General features: G+C 33.5%; 3 protein-coding genes across 19 annotated transcripts in view; 1 reads left to right on the top strand and 2 right to left on the bottom strand.

Annotated features, from left to right (window-relative positions):
• Positions 1-6,962, top strand: part of LOC6646968 (collagen alpha chain CG42342) — a 74,172-nt gene extending 67,210 nt beyond the window's left edge. For 6 of the 16 annotated variants that reach the window (XM_047013603.1, XM_047013616.1, XM_047013601.1 and 3 more), the window contains 7 exons: positions 37-132; positions 202-246; positions 317-379; positions 4,892-4,918; positions 5,001-5,054; positions 5,350-5,547; positions 5,823-6,577. In XM_047013603.1, coding sequence (XP_046869559.1) covers positions 37-132; positions 202-246; positions 317-379; positions 4,892-4,918; positions 5,001-5,054; positions 5,350-5,547; positions 5,823-5,990 — 651 coding nt within the window. In that variant the 3' untranslated portion in view covers positions 5,991-6,577. Of the gene's footprint in view, positions 1-36; positions 133-201; positions 247-316; positions 380-573; positions 677-4,891; positions 4,919-5,000; positions 5,055-5,349; positions 5,548-5,822 lie in introns of those variants that run through there. The other 10 variants (XM_047013609.1, XM_047013610.1, XM_047013605.1 and 7 more) reach the window with 6 other exon arrangements.
• Positions 6,963-7,540: 578 nt separating this feature from the next.
• Positions 7,541-8,232, bottom strand: LOC6647007 (putative peptidyl-tRNA hydrolase PTRHD1). 2 transcript variants are annotated; one of them, XM_047009405.1, is made up of 3 exons: positions 8,157-8,232; positions 7,801-8,062; positions 7,541-7,738 (listed from the first exon to the last, which is right to left on the bottom strand). In XM_047009405.1, exons 2-3 carry the CDS (start codon positions 7,984-7,986, stop codon positions 7,565-7,567), a joined length of 360 nt encoding a protein of 119 aa, XP_046865361.1. In that variant the 5' UTR covers positions 7,987-8,062; positions 8,157-8,232; the 3' UTR covers positions 7,541-7,564. The 2 variants fall into 2 exon arrangements, with proteins under 2 accessions (XP_046865361.1, XP_002070098.2); XM_002070062.4 differs by having other exon boundaries at positions 8,145-8,221.
• Positions 8,233-8,719: 487 nt separating this feature from the next.
• Positions 8,720-10,651, bottom strand: LOC6647006 (beta carbonic anhydrase 1). The gene is made up of 4 exons (XM_002070061.4): positions 10,282-10,651; positions 9,774-9,858; positions 9,528-9,715; positions 8,720-9,458 (listed from the first exon to the last, which is right to left on the bottom strand). Exons 1-4 carry the CDS (start codon positions 10,372-10,374, stop codon positions 9,057-9,059), a joined length of 768 nt encoding a protein of 255 aa, XP_002070097.1. The 5' UTR covers positions 10,375-10,651; the 3' UTR covers positions 8,720-9,056.
• Positions 10,652-12,980: the final 2,329 nt, after the last annotated feature.

Consider the following 12,980-nt stretch of genomic DNA (forward strand, 5'->3'; position numbering starts at 1 on the left):
GTGGCTTAATTTCTAATTGTTATATTCTTTCAACAGTTATACGGACCACCTGGTCCTCCTGGTCCCATGGGTCCTCCAGGACATACTGGGGCACAAGGGGATCGCGGTTTAGATGGCCGCAAAGGTGATGCGGTAAGTTGTCTTGGAAACTTAATTTAGACAAAGATAAATACATATATTTATTAATTATTCATTCTACAGGGCGAAAAGGGACATAAAGGCGATCAAGGACCTATGGGCTTGCCTGTAAGTATACATACATCTATTAATTTTGTAAAGAATAAGTAATTGACTAATATGTGTTGCCTATTTTCAGGGGCCAATGGGTATGCGTGGGGAATCGGGACCTTCTGGTCCAGCGGGCAAAGCTGGCATACCGGTAAATTAATTAAATTCAATTTATTTTTAATTAATTATCCTTTATTTGGCTTTCAAAATCATTTTTGTGTTTTTCTTAAATGTTTCTTAGCTAACCAAATTGCTTTTGTTCTTGTTGTCACTAAATATTTTATGTAATCTCATTGCGCTCTCTCTCTCTCTCTTTCTCGTTTTTTTTAATCTATTTTGTAACAGGTGTGGGGCGACTACTAATACTAAAAAAACAGTGCAGTCTATTAAGTAATAACAACATACACTCATACACACATAGACACACCCACACACACACACACAAACACACACAAGCAAAACATGTCATACATAAAACAAAGAAACAGAAGCAAAATATTGTTCAAAATGTTACGAGAATCCATGCACAATGCTTGTGCTTCGAGTTATTTGTCTAAATCTCTATATATATATATATATGTCAGTTTATATGTATAACAAAGTGTATATAACTACTATATAGGCGGCACCGCATGTCAGTATTAATTAAGAAACTAAGAGAATGAGAATCAATTAACCCATCCAACAAATTAACTGGCTAAAATCAAAAACACGAAAAGAAAAAAATATATAATACCCATATCATTTAAATGCCAAACCCAAAGAGTCAAATGAATATTTACATTTAAAAACACACACACACACAAACACACACACACGCACACAAAAAGAAACCAACAACAAACAAACATAATTATATTTATGCAAACAGACAAAACATATTTACATATACATATGCAAGCATCTATCAAATGAGACAAACAAACTAACATTGCTACCTATCTACACCTACACACTCACACACACACACACACACACATTCACATGTTAATAATAGTTATATATAGGGTATATATATACACACTTAACCCGACAAACTGACAAAGGCAAATATTTTTATTGCTTTTCATTTGCCGCTGCTGGAAGCATTGAGAATCCATAAATCATACGCACTGGTGTACCCTAAATAAAGTCAAGTGCGAATGCCAAAAATAAATTGATTGTTCGATTAAGATGATTGACAACTCCTTCTCTTTTAGTAGGTGTATTAATAAATATATATATATATATGGAATTTCAACTGCATTCTTGCATTGTCTTAGGTGCCGTCCATGGGCTTTGTAGATAACAATTACAAAGCAAAAAATATTGCCAAAGCTTCAAACCGAAACTCATTAACAAAAGCCGAGCAAATAAGAAAGAAAATCTTAAAAATCTATTGATGTATGTGGATATCTACAATTAAATTTAGAACGAATATGCTTAAAGTTTGTAAGATAATATCTATTCATCTATCTCACTTTACTTCTTCTCTCTTACTCTCTCACTCTCTCTCAGTGTCTACTTCAAGAATATAATATATTTACATATATAGATTAATGGCAAACAAAATAACAGATTTAAACAAAAGAAATACAACAAAGAGCTCTCTTCCAATTGTGCATATTCTTAAATGTTAAAATATAATATTAAAAATAGTTAGACTTAAAGTTGGAATTATCACAAAACATACAACAAAATAAAAGATGAAAACAAAACATTTGCATTGCCATCGGCTAGCCGATAAGTCAGTTTATTCAATTTTGGCAGAGGAATATTAATAACACTGTACAACAAAATATTGAACAGGCTTCCATGCTATACTAATCGGAAACTTAAGTTCTTGTAATTGAAGAAGTCAAGCAAGCAAAGGACCAGCCCTATCAAAAAAAGGGTAAGAAGGAAAAAAGGTTATCTAAATTCTTTTTAAGCTTTTCTACAACAAGTCCTTATAAATAATAGTTTGAGTACATTTTCAACTCCATTTCAAAAGAATGTTTTTTTTTTAAATCTATAATTGAGATCTATATGAACTGGATTCGAGTTTCATACTCATAATTTTGGGATTTAATAGCCCACATGCCATTGATTTATACGAAAAACAGGCAATTTCTAGATACACTGAAGCAACATTTTGATTAAAAAGTAATTATAATTCACAAGAATTCGAAAAAGTATTTTGAAGAAATAAATATTTGCATTCAGAATTGATAGCAAGTTTGATTAGAGCATTTAATGTTATTGTTTATGACTTTTTTTTGGTTCTTTTTAACTCCGAAATGCCTGTTGTACAGTGTAAATGAAACAAAGCCAAAAACAAATTATCAGCAATAACTAAAAATACATAATCTTACTATGTATCCTATGGGTTTCAGTGAACATCTCAAATAATAAAATACAAAAACAAATTAAAAGAAATTACATAAAAAAGCAAAAAAAAAAACAAAAAACCAAGTCAAATATATTTATACAACAATTATAGCCAAAAAAGGGAAGAAGCCATTTGAAAATAATAAAATTCATAAAAACTACAATTTTCATTTTTCATGTTTAAGAAGCTAACAGTGAAATGAGGCAGAAGCAGATAAAGTCAGCAACAACAACAATAACAACAACTACAAAAACATAATCAATGCAAATGAAAATAATGCAAATATAAAATATAATGAAATTCGTCTCGCCTGACAACTTCAAAACGTGTGCAAAATGAATGCATTTTCGCATTTGAAATTGTTGATGAATATGTAAATGAATGAGGATTTGTTCATAGCATTTTCGACAGCAAAACGGCATCGAAAATCACAAAGAATATGTCAATTTCGTTTTCAATTAGATGTTGTAAGCCCCAAAAAAGAAAATACATACGAAATCACATTTAGCATTTTGCACGTCAATTTATCATTTTAACCAACCCCCAAATGAAAGTGTGTGTGTATATATATAAAGAGAAATGTGAACTAAATATATAATAACTAACAATAAGTAAGATTTAATTGTGTGAAATCTGTGAAACCCTCTCAAAACTCAATTTGATACCTTATCGATTTCACTTGTCTACAAATTTCAATTTCAAATCAGTCTCTAACTTAAATAGAATCTATTACACAACTTTCCCTCTCTCTCTTTTACTCACTCTCAATCTATAGGTTAGAATAATGAATTGTGTTTTTGATTGCGATAAATTAAACATTTAACTAAATCCCAATTAAGCTGGCTAAAGGTAGTTCTAAGTGTACATTTGTTAATTGCATATTAAACTAAATGTTTCCCAAAGAAAAACTAAAAACCGACAAGGAATTAACAAAGACAAAGCTAATAACAAATGCAGGCATATATATATAAATATATGTATGTATATGTATGTATGTACGTAAACAAATTTATGTGTATTTTCTGTCTATATATATATATGTATATGTATGTGTATGTATGCGTGAGTGCATTATGCCATCATAAAAATGATATGGATTATTATTTCTGTTCTGCTGTGCATTCAAAATGCATGAAACATACAGACAACCAAACAAAAATCGAATAACCAATAACACAAAAACCAAAAAAAAAAGAACGCAGACAACAAATGAAAACAAAAATCAATTTCAACAAGATAAAATATTATATATATATACAAATTACGACTATTTGTCCAATGTGCATGTGCAACAATTGAGTATGGGGTAAAACAAGCAAACAAGCGACAAATTGTAAAATGGCAAAATGCAACTAACATAATTTTCATATTAATTATGCATTTTCAATAAAGTGATGGTTTTTTACTAAAAAACAAAAACAACAACATTTGAAGGACATTTTATTTACAGAGGACATCTCATTAATAAGTTTACACAGAGGGAAACGAAACGCAAATCTTTGATTATTACGCATACGCAGGGTGTTACATCATTTAATCAAAGTCAATAAGCTGAAATAAAATCAGAGCATTTTTTTTCAATTGACATTTCAGAAATAGTTCATTATTTTTCTAATATTTCAAGTATTGAACTTCTATTTACTTTTGCCAAATCTCTAAGAACCAATCAGGTTTAGGGAACTGGCCAAAGGATACAAAATTGACAGACAAAAATCAATGAACAAACTTTGTCAACTTTATAGATAGTTAATTAAAGTTTTTTATTTTTCCAATTGTTCTTATATATAAACAAATGATTAGAAATCTAATGAAAAAGCTTAGCAAACAGTTTTTCTGATAAATTACAAAAAGATTACCAAGTTATAGCAAAATTTCCAATTTAACTTTCGATAAATAAAATATGCAGAAGATTTTTAGTTTTTAGAAGCAAGTTAATCAAGAATAAGACTGTATATAAACTGATTTTAAGCCAAAACTATTAGGATGAATAATGTATATAAAGAATAATGAAGCAAAACGATACTAAAAAGATATAATAACATAATACTAAAAGGATATATACTAAAAGGATATGATAACATAAGTATTAACCCTTTTTTTTGCTCACTGTACAACAATGCATGACGTAATTTCAGCTAAAAACTGTCAATTATCTAATTGACAAATTGAATTTGTACAAATACATATAGAAAATGTGGCCTACTAATTAGTATATATAAAGTTAATGTAACGGATTCTGGTTACTCACGGTTTTGGGTCTTGTTATCTCACGCTGCTAATCATTTGCTTTATCGTTTTCTCATTTTGCTGCAGGGTCCTCCGGGTTTGGATGGCATGAAGGTATATATACCTACCTCAACCTCAAATACAATTACAAACAATGAGAAATGGGATTTATTTTTTGATATTTGTTTATTTCTAGGGAGCCCAGGGTGAGACGGGACACAAGGGCGAGCGTGGGGATCCAGGTTTGCCGGTAAGCCAAAATGTCTTTAACAATGACACGAATCGATGATCCCATATTTATTTCCAATGTAGAATTTATATATCCAACTTTTTATGTGGTTGCTAATTTCAATAATAATTTATGTCTTTTTCTTTTTATTGTCTTTTTTTTTTTACTTTTTTTCCTGTATGCATGCAACTTTATCTCTCCTATTTGGCGTCGTACACTTTTGTATTCAATCTATCCCAATCTCTACACACACCCATACCATATCTTATTACACACTATATAAACACACACACACACACACGCACATTTGATAAAGGGCACCGATGGCATACCGGGTCAGGAGGGGCCACGCGGTGAGCAAGGCTCTCGCGGGGATGCTGGTCCGCCGGGTAAACGTGGACGTAAAGGAGATCGCGGCGATAAGGGCGAACAGGGTGTCCCCGGATTGGATGCCCCTTGTCCCCTTGGCGCTGATGGGCTGCCATTGCCCGGTTGCGGCTGGCGGCCGCCAAAGGTTAGCATGCCATGAACTGAAAATACGAAAATATCTCACACTCTCTTTAAATATATACTATTTGGCTTAAATTGAAAACGAAATGAAATTTGCATGGCTTATATGTAAACGTCTTCTTTTTGTTGTTGTTGACTAACTTGTTTAACTAACTTTTGCTTTTGCACACTAATACACACACTCAAAACTCAAATACAAACACGCACCTCACTGCCGACACCGCCACAACGAACATATGTCTGGGAACTGGATTGGGATTGGGATTGGGGTCGTGATAGGAGCCAATCATCTCGACGCCCGTGCACAAGGATTACTTGCCCGATGTAACACAACCGGAAAGCAATGCCAGCGATTACGAGCAAGAGGAGGAAGAGGAGGATGAGCAGACGGAGGATAATGAAAACGAATATGATGAATATCAGGATAATTTGCATAACAATGAGTGAAAAGGAAACCCAAAACAGCAAATGGCAAACACAAGCGCAAGCTCACGTAGCCAGAGTAAACAGAGACCCTCTAAGACATACACACACACACACACAGACACAGACACTCACACTCTTACCCTCGCACACTCACACACACGCACACGAAAAGGCGACTAGTTAAGCATTTCCGATTTCCGGTTGCAAGCTTTTGGGCTCTGTTTCGCTCTGTTGACATTCGCAATTAGCGCTAACAAATGCCAAGTGGCTGCTACAGCTGCTCCTAACGGTTAACTAAAGTAGATGCTATTAGCATACACTCTACACCCACACATATATGCTCACCCACTCACACACACACACACACATATTGCAAAACACAAACAAGAACTTGTAGTTAGTCATTGGCTTAGCTTGGTGTTGGTGTCCCTCGTAATGCTGTCTCTCTCTCACACACACTCTCTCTCTCTCTTACCATAAACACATATTTATTTAAAACATTTGACCATTTTAACTGGTTAAAATTCGTATTTCTCGCCAAGCAGGAGAACTGGCAGGCTTGGCTCAAGGACGAGCTAAACGCATTACAGCATACGAAGGCAAAAAACTAATTGCATCAAGCAAAGTTTCAAGGCAAGCCAGCAATATCCGGATGTATTTAAGCGCTTTGGTTATAATTTTAGTAATTTGTTATTGTTAAATATAGAAATTGAAATTGTACCAACACACAACCAAAATACATACTCACACACACACACACACACACACATGTACTGTACGATCCACCTATATGAACCATATGCATATACATTTATATCTGTGCCAAAATTGCTCTAGTTGCAATCAGCTTTCGGCCCAAAAACAAAAAAAAAAAACAAACCGCAAACATTTAATTCTAGTTTTAAAATTATATCTAAACATATATATACATATATATAAATTGTATCTACTACTTATTTCTACAAAAACTTCTACTACCATAAGCAGCAAGAGCCCAGCTATTTTTTACAAAACAAAAATAAACTATTTAAAAAAAGGAAACCTAAACAAATATTAATTAAAAGTGTTTAAAATTGTTGAGGAGGAATATAACTGAAGGGTTTAGAAATCCAGCCAAGATCGGAAAATATATTCGTTATCAGGAAAAGTAGAACGAATTTTTGATTTATCCGCTTACAATTAGAATTTCTAATGCCAAACAAACAAATTTAAATAAACTTATACATTTTGGATTTATAAAAAATTATGTTCTGAAGAAAGTGGAAGTTATCATAATTTAGAATAGACGAATCTGATCATAAAATAAATACTGAAATTCTCAAAATAAAATACTTTAATCTCCCATTATTATGGCTCAATGTATGAAGTAAAACGACTAACGAATTACTCTTCAAGGCTGATCCAAAATATATGTAAATACATATATTCTTTATGAAATTATAAGTATTTTAACTTGCCTGTTGATATCCTTTAAATCAAATATCCTTTTAATAAAACTGCTTATTGGTTATTTTTCGTCCATAATAAATTGAGAGCAGAAACCACAATTCCAATTAAAAACTTAAGGGAAATTCAGCTTAATTGAGTATAATTAGTCATTCTTTTAAAAGTTTTAAATTTTTCACATATTTATGGACAGAATCCTTTAGATAAGGTTTCACAGCTATGCAGGTTGGTATATTTTCGGGCTGTTCAATCCACATCTTATGTTTAATATCATTTTGTTTAAGCTTTTCGCCAAGTTTTACTAGAGCCGCCTCATCCTTGGCCTATGAAAAAGGAATGGGCAAATAATTAATGTATTTTTTAGTTAAATAATGTGTATACTTACCTCTAGCACGACTTTGTGCATGTTGTCCAGATCATTTAAATAGGCTTTGGTCTCCTCGTCTTCAGCATGAAGATGCATCACGGCGGCAGTTGCATGACAACATTGGGCAATTACGGCTCCCAATGGCCAATTAAGGGCGGAACGCAGGTCACTCCGGACCACAACGTATTGGACAATGTTTGTCATTTTAGCGAAAATACAAATTTTGTATATTTCAGAACAAATTGGAATCCGTTAGAGTAGTAGAGTTGTTGGTTAGCGGCTATAATAAGGATATAATCCAGGAAATTATGGTCATTTACATAGGTGTAATTTAATATATGGAATAGATAATCCGCAAATACATTTATATCTACCGGCTTATATATAGTCGCGATTTTAAAAAATTAGCAATGCACTTGAAAAATCAAAACAAAACTTTAACAGGCAAATGCTAATAAACAGCTGTTAAATTTGGGTGGGCGAATTCAACATGGCTGGGCGAATTCCGGCGTCTGGGCGAATTGGTGGGGGAAATTTAAACCTTCGAACTGTCGAAGTCCTAAGGTCTAAGTAAAAGGTGCTAAGGGCCCAGTCGAAAGTGCTAAGGTCTGAGTTGAACTTAACCCAACGTCGAACCGATTAGTTGAAGCGCACCAACGTCGAACCAATAAGTGTGGAGGTAGGGTATCGTGGAGAGCTCTCGCTTTTTTAAGCATTTCAGCACTTATTAATATTATAATTTATTATTGCTATATCAATTTTCGAACTAATTTTGGCTGAGCAATTTGCTATATGCCACATTTAAAAAAGTGTACTCTTGTATAAATAAAAGAGCCATAATGAATGAAATAAAGTTTTTGTTTCCCCAGAGTTTGTGTAACTGGAGTAAAATTTTAAAACATTGAGATTATACAAAGTAAACAAAGATAGAAATGAGTTTTCTTTTTTACTTTAAGAATAGAATCCTTAGATATATTGGAATTACAAAAAAGTGCAGACAATGTTCATACAAATGGTATAAAATAATGCGTGCAACTTATTGTTAGAGCTATGCATGTAATGACAACAAAGGGAACTATAAATATTTTGCAGTATAGTGCAAAATTGAATTCAAATAAGATTTGGGAATCGATGATGGTTATGCATATATGGGAGAACAAAAACATTAGCCAATATTAAAAACTATTTCGTTACATTTTGGATTCTCCTCATATGTGCTATAAGGCCATACGTATCACAGTTGAATTTTAAAGGACTAGTTTTCCTTATTTCCTTTACGAGTAAAATTGCCTCACTTCTTTAGACAAACGCTCTACACTATCCTCGTCCACGGCTACAAAGCACTTCGCACCACGACTAAAGTAATATATATCGCCAGTATAGATGTCGAACCACAAAGCATGTATGTGCAGATCGTGGGATTCTAGTCGCGCCTTAAGAAATCCATATGAGGCTATATTTGACATTTGTTGGAGCGTATTTATCTGGGAGAGTTTATCTTCAATGGCAAATTTCTGATCCTTATCGATGTAGGCTACAAACCGGCGTAGTGGAGATTCTGACGAAAACAGTAAAGGATCGTTCATCCCCGCATCTCGCCATTCTTGAAATTTTTCTAAGCTTGTATTTGCATGAGTGCAGAGCCAAGATCGCAGGGGAGAGAGACGCCGATTGAGCTAACAACAAGAAAATAAACGAAATTAAATACAAAAGCTTCAATTTTCTTAAAATTGGAAAATACTTACTTTGGATGCAAACTCGGGATCTCTAAGTTGATATAGCAAATTCATGGCCTTGCAATCACTGTGTCCACAGACAATAATATGTCTAATATCATTCACTACACATCCCAACTCCAAGGCCGCTGGCTCACAGCTGAAATATTCATCCTGGAAATGTTGGGCATGAGGTATGAGATTACCAGCATTACGGACTAAAAATGATAACTGTCCAATAAATATGCAAAAATTTCGGTAAATTGATAAACTCACCTACAAACATATCACCCACATGGGTATCGGTATATCTTGTGGGAATCATTCGGCTGTCCATGCACGTAAAGAACACGGCCTTGGGCTTAATGATAATAGAACGAAATAGATAATATAAGTAAGTGCGTATGTATATACATATACTAAATATTGAATTGTATAGTTGGCAGACAGCCAAAGTTCGATTTAGTTGTCAATGAATATTTTCTTAATGTTGAAGGACGTTCAAATGTTTTTGAAAACATAATAAACTCTAAAGTCGTGCACTAATTCTAGAACTGCCTTGTACATATATTAAATGTCAAAAGCCAATTTGTTCATTAATAATTGTATAGTATTAACTTTCATAACACCAAAAAGATCAGATCAAATCACAGCAAGAGAGCCGTCTAGAAAGCGCAAATGACGCGTTCCAGACGGTTGAAGTGCAAAACAAAAACAAAAAACACACTGTAAGAACAGTGCCGAAGTTTCTATACTCTATCATGTAGATCTATTTGATACTTACCTCTGGATTATCGCGGACTTTCTGAAATTCTTTGACCATTTGCTCCCTCGTTGTATTCCGATAACGCATAATTCCTCTCAAGATGCGCTCCATTTGTGATAGTTTTTGTTTGTGTTTAAAGGTTTTTAAAATTCACTAATCAAACGATTTGATGTTTTCTATTCACGCGTCTTTCCGATGCTTCAACAACAACCAACTATGACAAATAAAATTGAAATTTGTTGGATTCCAAACCACGCGACGCTAGCAGCAGCAGCAGCAGCTGTTGTTGGAGCTCTCTCTCAGAGAGGCCCCAATACGGGAGAGGGAGTTGTCTGTCTATACGCGGGTATTTTGGGCATAATTGCTTCATGGAACGTACATACATATGTATGCACAGAGGTGTATAATTATGTATGTATATGTACATTTTATTTGTTTATCCATACATACATACATACGTTTTATGCTATCCTCAAATTACTTGTAAAAGAACCACTTGTAAGTTTCCTCCCCCATGCATCGCCTACGACCTATTGGCCCCCTTCTCTCGTGCTGTACCCACCAGCTCCATCTGGATTTTTTTTTTTAGCTGTGAGTCAGTAGCTCAGTGTCGCCACAGATTAAGATCGGGCTTTGTTTGTAACCGTAGCTTCTTATCAAATTGTGTCCTTGCTAACTTGGTCTAAACATCCCTTTATTTTACTCGGACCCTTAGCACTATTACTCGCACCCTTAGGACTATTACTCGCACCCTTAGCACTATTACTCGCACCCTTAGGACTATTACTCGCACCCTTAGCACTATTACTCGCACCCTTAGCACTATTACTCGCACCCTTAGGACTATTACTCGCACCCTTAGGACTGTTTACTCGCACCCTTAGGACTTTTACTCGCACCCTTAGCATTTTTTTTTAGTATTTTTTAGAGATGAACTATCGAACCTAAGAGGGTATTTGGGTTAGCAAGTTTACCTCATCTCTAATTGAGGTGGTCAAGGTGAACGGTGCAGGTGCTATTACTATATTATTACCAGATCAAAACTTAAATACTTGATCTTGATCCTTTATAATAATGTATAGCAATTGGACTATTAGGATAATTCTTTGTATGTTATATTTTGTGTTTCTTTTTAGCAACTTTCTTGAACATTAAGATGAATGGAAAATGAATATAAGTACATATATATCATTACATTCTCGTTTTTCTATATCTGTCCTATGTTTCGCTGTGTTCTTGCTGATTGCTCGGTAAGCTGGCATTGCTTGTGTTCTATCTTCATATACTCGTAAATGTCGAAAACGAATGAAAGACGAATCCAGAGGAGCACAAAGTGCAAGTCAGGCCAACTAAAGAGAACATTTCGAAAAACATCAGACCATTATATCAAATATATGCTAATGCATAACTAAATAAAGTTTAATTGATACTCATTTTATTATTTATAATTTATATAAAATTTGTTGTATTATTTATTAATACATTCTAATGATATTTTCTTAAACAGGATGGATGAAAAGAAATTAAAGAAGAAATGGCAAAAATATTCAACATGATGTCATTTCGAATGCTGGCCATTTTTTTTTTAAACTCATTTTGGGAGTTTTCTAAGCATAATTTATATGGGTGTTACCTTTAAGCCTGGCCTTTTCCCTCTCTAATGCCACAATATCTCATTCCCTCATCTACAATTTGCCAATGAGTTTTTGGAGCATGATTTTTTTTTTTTGGGCTTAGGTTAATTAGTGAGTATCTTTCTCTATAGCACGCACAACAATGTTTAAATTTGCTTGTGTGTATGTGTATTAATAATGGATGAGACAGCATTGGTTGTTCATATTAGCGCTTGGAGCATATACACACATACATACGCACATACATATGTATGTATACTTTGTAAAACTGGGTCAGTGGCGTCGTTAAACCTTCCTTCTATGTATGTATGTGTGAGTGAGCAAAATAAATATTCAGAGTTCTTGTTGTTGAATAAGCAAATCAAAAGGTTCATCATTTAGTTGTTGTTGCACTTCCTCTTCTTCTTCTCTTATGTCTGCTAAGTTTTTTCAATCGGCAAATTTTTTGACAATTCATGAAAGTGAATCAGGTTTTTACTTTTTGGTTCTTTCTTCTTTGAAAAGCAAATAATATCAAGCATTGTTTGTAAAAGAATATGTAAGATTATATGGTAATATATATAAATATTTCGCATACATGCGTGTAAAGAAAGAAGAAGAAAGAAAGAGATAGAGGATCTATGCGAAATTTAAAATGGGAATTTTGTTTACCCAGTTTTCAAAAAATGATGGTCTTTGAAAACTATCTAATTTTTATCGGATTTTTATAGAACATGTATTACTTGACGGGAAATTTATTTTACTTTCATAGGTTGATCAAGAAAAAAGTACTTTACTTTAAATTGGTATCGTAAAACGGCCTCAAACCAAAAGACCTCAAGAATTACATGTAAAAAATCAAAAACGAGCTAACCCATTGACATACACATATGTATGTACTTGTATACATAGATATATATGTATTTATGTAAATATAATACATATTCTATTCTATTAGTCTACTTGAAGGCAAGAGACTATGTATTATTTCATTCTATGTACATTTATCCGTCCACAATATTGTACTCTCGGATTTGGTTAACAACTACTTCAAATTTGTAAATTTTTAAACCTTTTCATCAAGAATTACTCATTGATTTTAAA

The sequence above is a fragment of the Drosophila willistoni genome, chromosome 3R (assembly GCF_018902025.1).
Source record: "Drosophila willistoni isolate 14030-0811.24 chromosome 3R, UCI_dwil_1.1, whole genome shotgun sequence".
NCBI classification, from domain to species: Eukaryota; Metazoa; Arthropoda; class Insecta; order Diptera; family Drosophilidae; genus Drosophila; species Drosophila willistoni.